An 8,145-nucleotide genomic window follows, 5' to 3' on the forward strand; every position below is an offset into this window, starting at 1 on the left:
TCTCCCTATGAATCCATTCACAAATATGTAGACAAGTTTTGGGACTTACAACTCAAAGACACTGTCTTCAAGAAGTTGGATTTTGGAGAGCAAAAGCAACAATTTTGTGTGGGCTTAACTGAAGAATTGGCGGAGTATGTCAACTCCCAAAGGCCACACACCATATCGGCGGTTATACACCATACTATGGTGGCTTCTCGAATCAATTTCCAAACGGGGGCTAAAAGAAATTTTAAGCCCACGGAAAACAAGGGTTCCAATGAGCCTAAGGGGAAGGACAATGTCCAAAAGTCTCCTAAGGGCAATTCCAACAAAGCTAAAGAGAAGGGAGTTTACAAAGGCAAAAATAAACTCTCTCCTGAAGAGCTTGAGCGTTATCGCAAGGATAACCGCTGTTTCAAGTGCGGCAAGCAAGGGCATGCGTACCACGCTTTTCCCCAAAAGAACACCCGCCATGAGCCTCCTAGGGCTACGCTGGTCAAAATCTCCTCTATGCCATGCTTGGGGAAAGATAAGAGAACATGATGCTTTTATTCTCTTTGACCCTAGTTCTACTCACAATTTCATATCCACAGAGTTGGCCACCAAGCTAGGCATACAAGCTTACGAGATGAGAGATGTCCTACCCACAGATGGTGCTTTCAAGGGGCAAGAAGCTTCAATCACTCCCTTAATCGGGAAATTGAGCCACCATGTCCAAAGCTATGTGGACAAAGAGGACTTCTTTATCTCTCCTCTCAAGCATGAGGATGTAATCCTAGGGGCACCATGGTTTGATCACATGGATTCCAATGTTAAATTCCCTGAAAGGAGAATCTCCTTTAGGTTCAGGAAAAAAGATATGTACATAGATGCTAAGGAATGGGTAACACCATGCCCATTGTACATATGCAAGCTTTCAATAAGTCAATAAAGAGCTCTATGTCCGTGTACATGATTTTTGTTAAAGACTCTCAAAATGAACCTAATGTTTTAGCAAAATAAAATATACAAAATCAAAAGGAATTAGAGTTATCCAATTTTCTCAAGGGGTTTCAAGATGTCTTTATTGACGACATCCCTTGTGAGCTACCTCCTAAACGAGGCAATGATGACCATGTAATTGAACTTCTTTCAAGAAGTTCACCGCCTAACAAACCTCCTTATAGAGTTTCTCAAGCTCAACAAGAGGAGATTATGCGGCAAGTGCATGAGTTAGTTGAGAAGGGCATGGTTAGTCCTAGCTCATCTTCATTTTGTTCTCCTGTGCTACTAGTGCAAAAGAAAGACGGCACATATTGTATGTGTGTCAACTATAGAGCACTAAATAGGATCACTATCAAAAATAGGTTTCTTGTTCCATGGGTAGAAGACCTATTTGATAAGCTACAAGGGTCCACCTACTTCAGTAGGATTGACCTAAAAAGTGGCTATCATCAAATCAGGATAGTTGATCAAGACATTGTAAAGACCGCATTTCGCACTACGTTTGGTCTTTACAAATACATTGTCATGCCTTTTGGCTTGACCAATGCACCAGCCACATTCAACCGCTTGATGGAGAAGCTATTCAGGCCTCACTGAACCTTTACTGGAGTGTTCTTTGATGATATCATCATCTACTATAATTCATTAAACGAACACAAGCAACACCTCCAGGTAATATTTCAAGTTCTAAGAGAGAATAAACTTTATGTTAATCGAAAGAAAAGTGAATTTTTCTTACAAGAGATTCAGTATTAGGTCACATTATCTCTCAAGACGGCATCCAAATGGATCCATCAAAGTTAGAGGTAATAAAAGGATGGCCTAAACCAAGGAATCTTCATGAACTAAGAAGCTTTATAGGTATGTGTGCATACTATAGACGCTTCATAGAAAAGTTCTCACTAATAGCAGGACCATTACATGACCTAACAAAGAAAAACGTTAGGTACACATGGTCTGCCAAGGAGAACAATGCTTTCGAAAATCTTATCTCTCAACTTGTGCTTACACTAACGGATCTCTCAAAGCCATTTGAGGTCCAATGTGATGCTTGTGGTGATTGCCTTGGAGCTATTTTGCTCCAAGAAGGGCATGCCATAGGCTATGAAAGTCAAAGGCTCGACCCTGTTGAGCAAGCTCTAGACATATACGAAAAGGAATTCCTCGCAGTTCTACATGCCTTAGACTCATTGTTGTGGGTTAGGTCAACACATGAACATCATACACAGCAATAATAACCATCTACTCCACCATACTTCATTAACAACAATTCAGACACAGTAAACATGACTACTCTAAATATCAGAGTAAGCAGAAAATACACTGAATAGTTGCTGCACTGCACCATCATCATCACATTCATATCAGAGAACAGATACCCCGTGCGCAGATACATTCCCCACTTATATAGATAAATCCGACTTAACTACCCAGTCACAAGACATTCAGCAGACTGCAACTGAAATACAGTTACATCCGACTTAGCAAAATACAGCTCAGTAAATATCCGATAAGTCAAAATCCGACTTAGCTATTCAGAGTCAGTTTCCGACATGTGCCTCTCAACACATGGCACGCCCCGGTGGTAGATTTCGCAGAAATCTGACCCGGATCCACATATCCCTTGATCAGGAATCCACCCTCTGCTGCACAGCTTCTTCCTTACTCTGGTCCTCAGTATTCACTTTATGATCCACCAGCTCTGCTTCCTTTACTGCATCTGATTCTGCTGCATCATCTTTTCCCATTTCCACCTCTTGTGCTCTATCTGCAATCTCAGTATCGATCTGCTCTTCTGCCACTTTCTCCTCAGCTACATCCTGCATCAAAAAACTATTAGTAAAATTCTCCTCTTTCTTTTCTGACTCTGCAAGCTGCTGTCTCTTATTCTCTTCCATCTGCTGAACCTGCTGCTTCAAACAGTCTCTCTCCTTTTGCAATTCCTCCACTTCCTTCAACAATTGTGCTTCTACCTCATGCACTAACCCTGCCTTTAACACCTCATATGGATACTTAATGAAAAATCTCATTCTTTCCTTGGTCTTTTGCCACATCTCCCGTGCAACCAAAGCTAACTGCTGCTTGAGAATAGACACTTCTCCTTCTTTCATTAATACTGCACTCAAGCTAATTTCCTCTTGTGCCAACATCTGTTGCTCTAATATCTGCAAAGGTTCCAATCTCAACCTCTGCATCTCCACAGTGACCTGTAACTCTGCATTCCTCTTTGCCATGTCTTCCAATTCCAAAGCAACCGCTGCCTCCACTTTCTCAGTCCATTGCTTAAACTCCCCCAATGATCTCTTCACTTTTGCTAACTCCATCTTCTGTTTCCCCACTGTTTCCTCCATATCCTGCTCATACTTTACTTTCATCATAGCTATCTGCTCTTCAAACTCTTTCACCTGTGACACCTGTCCTTTAAACTCCATCAATTTTTCTGCATTCCTTTCAGCTTGCATACTCTGAACCTTCAGCATATTATTCTGCTGCCTCACAAATTCCTGCACCTGCTGCAGCATCTGAACTACTTTATCACTGTCCAATTTCCCAGTATCTACTGATACTCCAGAGACTTCCTCAGTACTGAAATCTAATCTAGAAAACACTCTGCTGACTGGTTCAGACTTCTTCCTCTTGTTGGATAATGTGAAAGCCTTACCAAGCCTTATTGGTGTTTCCTCTGCTTTTACCTGCATTGGTGAATCAACATCCATGGTGCCAAATTCTGCAAACTGCATTTTTGCTGTGATTTCTTCAAAGGCCTCTCCTGGAGTATATTTGGCTTTCACCAAATCCTCATAAGCCTCCATATGCTTAGCATTAAACTTCACAAATCCTGTCTTTTCAGAATGCACCATGATGGGATGCTCAATCTGAACTGGCTGCTGCTTCTCCTGCACCAGTTTTTCTGCTTTCACAGGCCACCTTGCTTCACCATTCTATACTCTCTGTGCAAAAAAAAACAATGCTGACAAGTAACCACATAACCTACTATTTGCCTATGTCTTCCTCTTATCTGAAGAATGAATCTCTGCTGCCAGCTTTTCATACACCCAGTGAGCCCAGCTCACTTCTCCTCCCTGCTCTGCATAGCTTAATGGTGCAAAGTTTTCTTTTGACATATAATCAAACTTCACAATAAAGCATAGCCTCTCCAAGTACCACTTAAGCTGCTCTCTCCTAGCATATGCCACATTCTTTAACATGTAATACTTCCTGCCTCCTTCTCTTGGACCAAACTCCTTTTTCAGTGCTTCCTCTGAACACTTTGGAATAGGTGTATTAGGATGCAAAGGCAGCTTGAACACCTCAGACACCAACTCCACATTGAGTACCACATGCGGTGACACTCTCCCCTTAGTCTTCCTAAGTATTTCCAACTGAGACTTTGCATATACATTGTTTTTACATTCTTCCCAAGGCAGAATGGCAAACTCATACAATCCTACCTGCTGCAACCATATGGCGTTGCGCTCTGCCTGACAATCTATGTCAACTTTGAAATCCATAAAAGGGTCCATTAATGTTTGCATCACCTTACCTTCTGACACAGGAGTCGACATTGGCGTTTCCTCTTCTGCAGAGTCACTATTTTCGTCTGCACTGCTAACGTCAAGCCGCATAGGCAAAGCTTTGCTTCTCAAACGTCGCCCCGAACCTTTGGTCTGCTCCTCATCAGGCTGTGGTTGCATGGCCATCAATTGCTTTGCTTTCGGCATGGCAGGACTGAATAAAGCTTCTTCAAGCGAAAACCCGAATGCTCCGCGCTGCTGCATGTGTACTAAACTTTTGTTGCATGTATGATTATACTCGCTGCACCATGCACACATATCTCCACCCAATATCCTTGAAGTGCTACGAAACTTCTTTTCAGCACACTCCCCGAAGTTATTAGTCCGGCCTAATAATTTCTTATTAAAAATTCCGACTTGGTCAGTTCCGACACAGGTACTCTTCCAACATCTGCAATGTTGAATCGGATGTGCACTTTGGAACTGCCTACTTCCTCCAACCCGTGAATTATATGGGATACTATGAAAAGACCTCCTCAAATCCATGCAAACCAGCATTTTTCCTTTTCCTTTTGCTGATTCTGAATCTCCTGGCTGTAAGGGTATTACAGTTATGCAGGCTACACTTGGCCAGTCCAAATGAGGTGGCTTTCCCTGAAATTTCTTCAGCCTGAAACCATTAACTGCCTTTTCCACTCTTGTACCAAACACATCAGCTATGATGAATGTCCCTTGTCCTTTATCCTGCACAATCTGATATGGTCCCTGATATCTCAATGACAATTTACCAGGATGTGGTCCCAGCTTAGAGTTGTACAACATTACCCAATCTCCAACCTGAAAGATCTTGAACTTCACATTCTTGGTCACCCATGCTTGTCTTCTTCTTTGTATGACTTCAGTAATGTAAGAGCTTACCAACCTATCCTCCTCCAGCTGCATCAGATATTTGTTCCTGTGTAGTACTGACAACTTTGGAGACTGCTTCTCTGCTGAGACTCTTAAACTTGGTACCACAAACTCCATAGGAACCACAGCTTCCAGCCCATACACCAGCTTGAATGGTGTCATACCAGTAGTGACTTTGAAAGCTGTTCTAAAGGACCATAAGGCAGAATCCAACTTATCATCCCAATCCTTCTGATTCTCTGTCACAATCTTTTTCAAAATCCTTACCAGTGTTTTGTTAGAGCTCTCAGCCTGACCATTAGCCTGTTGATGATATGCTGTAGACTTCTTGTGCATAATCATATGTGTCCTTGTTAGCTCTGAAATTACTTCATTCAGAAAATGATTTCCTCTATCACTTACCAGCTCCACTGGACACCCAAACCTGGTCATAATGTTATGATAAAGAAATCTGGCCACACTTGAAGCTTTATTATCCTTCAATGCTACTGCTTCTACCCACTTAGTGCAATAATTTGTAGCCACTAAAATGTATCTGCATCCCCTCTTGGAAGTTGGTTTGACAGGTCCTACAAAGTCCAAACCCCACTTTTGAAAAGGTTCCAAAGGCAAAATAGGATGATCCCCCATCCTATCCCTGTTTGAATCAGGTTGACCTGTTTTCTGACAAATTACACATCTTTTGGCATAATCATGTGCATCCTTTAAAACTGTAGGCCACCATAATCCAGCCTGCAAAATCTTCTTCCCTGTAGTATCTCCAGAGAAATGCCCTCGTGCTGTGCCTGAATGTGCTTCCTGCAAGACTGCACTTTGCTCAAATTCTGGTACACATCTTCTTATCACTTGATCAATGCCTTTCTTATATAGTGCCCCTGCAATAACTAAATAGGGTCTGGTTTTCAGTGCAAATTTTCTTCTCTGATCAGCATTGAACTCCCTTGGTATAGTTCCATCAGTCAAAAACATCAGCAATTGATCATACCAAGACTCAGTCACAGCAGTCTGCACATCAAACAGCTGAGCATCAGGAAGTGCATCATCTACCCCAGTAGGTGCTTCACCTGTTTCAATCCTGCTTAGATAATCTGCAATTACATGCTCCTTCCCCGGAGTATGCTCAATCTGAAAGTCAAACTCCTGCAATAACAACATCCATCTTGCAAGCCTTCCAGTAAGAAGTGGCTTCTTGATCAAATACAACAAGGCCTGATGATCAACATGAAAAACTATCTTGTTCCCCAACAAGTAATGCCTGAACTTATTCAATGCATATACCATCCCTAAAGCTTCTCTTTCTGTCACAGGATAGTTTCTTTCTGCACCTGTGAGAACCCTGCTTGCATAGTACACAGGTCTGAACCATCCCTTCTCCTTCTCCTGCATCAGTACAGCTCCTATTGCTATATCCGACGCATCAACAAACACATGAAAAGGCAATGACCAATCAGGTGGCTGCAAAATTGGTGCTACTGATATCATTTTCTTCAACATCTGAAATGATTTCTGCTGAGGTTCATCCCATACAAATGCCACATCCTTCTTTGTTAATTGAGTTAATGGCAAGCATACATTAGACAAATACCTCAAATATCTGGAGTGCCACTTTGTCTGTCCAACAAACCTCATTAACTCTTTAACATTGGTAGGAACTGGTGCTGCTTGAATGGCTTCTATTTTCTTGACATCTATAGCCATTCCTGCTTCTGACACCACATGTCCTAAAAGTATTCCACTCCTCACAGCAATTACACTTTTATAAGGATTCAGAGCCATCCTGAATTGTCTGCATCTTTCAAAACAGAGCTTCAGATGTAGCAGATGTTTATCCTTCTTTCCAAACACTGAGAAATCATCCACAAAGACTCTCATAAAGTCCTGTAAGTAAGGTTCAAACACCTTATGAGCAACAAAATTAAATGAAGGTGGTCCATTGGTTAACCCAAAACTCATCACTGTGTAGGCAAAGGCTCCCCATTCAGTTATAAAAGCTGTTTTATGCTGATCCGACTCAGCAACACTAATCTGATTATAACCAGAAAATCCATCCAAAAAGCTGTACATTTCATGACCAGCTACTGCATCCAACACAGCATCACAAAATGGCATAGGAAAGGGATCAGTAATGGTTGCTGCATTCAATTTTCTATAATCCACACATACTCTTAAAGCTCCATTTTTCTTTGGCACAACCAGTATAGGAGACAACCATGATACTTCATGTACAGGTTTAATGAACCCTACTGCCAGGAGCTTATCAAGCTCCTCCTTCACCTGTTTGGCAAAGTTAGGATTCATTCTATATCTTTGCTGCACAATTGGTTTTGCACCCTCTTTCAAATTAATCCTATGCTGATGTAGTGCTGGGTCAATGCCTCTCACCTGAGAATAATCCCAAGCAAACACATCCTTATAATCAACCAATAATTGCAACAGCTGTGCCAGAAATTCCCCTTGAATGTGTGCACTCACTCTGACCATTCTTGGTTCTGCCTCTGTTCCGAAATTTAGCTCCTGAAGCTCCTCCTTTTCTACCCTGCTTGATGCCCCAAACTTCTTTTCATAGATTTTCTCAGCCATATCCCTGGCCTCCTTTTCTTCCTGCTGAATCTGTTCCTTATCAGACATAGCATATTTCTGGTCCACCAACTGTAACAGTTCCTTACCCTGCACTGTCTGTCCTGGTGCTAAACCTGTATCTGGCTCATCCTGTTTCTTACCCTGCTGTAACATGCTTTCCACATCTACTTCAAAC

The 8,145-nt window shown here is 41.9% G+C and overlaps 1 protein-coding gene across 1 annotated transcript; it reads right to left on the bottom strand.

Moving 5' to 3' along the window:
* Positions 1-2,594: 2,594 nt before the first annotated feature.
* LOC147448977 (uncharacterized) lies at positions 2,595-3,020 on the bottom strand. The gene has a single exon (XM_086522495.1). It carries the CDS (start codon positions 3,018-3,020, stop codon positions 2,595-2,597), a length of 426 nt encoding a protein of 141 aa, XP_086378621.1.
* Between the last annotated feature and the right edge of the window lie 5,125 nt (positions 3,021-8,145).

Source organism: Adiantum capillus-veneris, chromosome 10, assembly GCF_014529385.1.
Source record: "Adiantum capillus-veneris isolate H3 chromosome 10, ASM1452938v2, whole genome shotgun sequence".
NCBI lineage: Eukaryota > Viridiplantae > Streptophyta > Polypodiopsida > Polypodiales > Pteridaceae > Adiantum > Adiantum capillus-veneris.

Excerpts from the sequence above, each read along its gene's own strand:
- LOC147448977 (XM_086522495.1), bottom strand. The coding sequence starts at position 3,020 with ATGTGGCAAAAGACCAAGGAAAGAATGAGATTTTTCATTAAGTATCCA.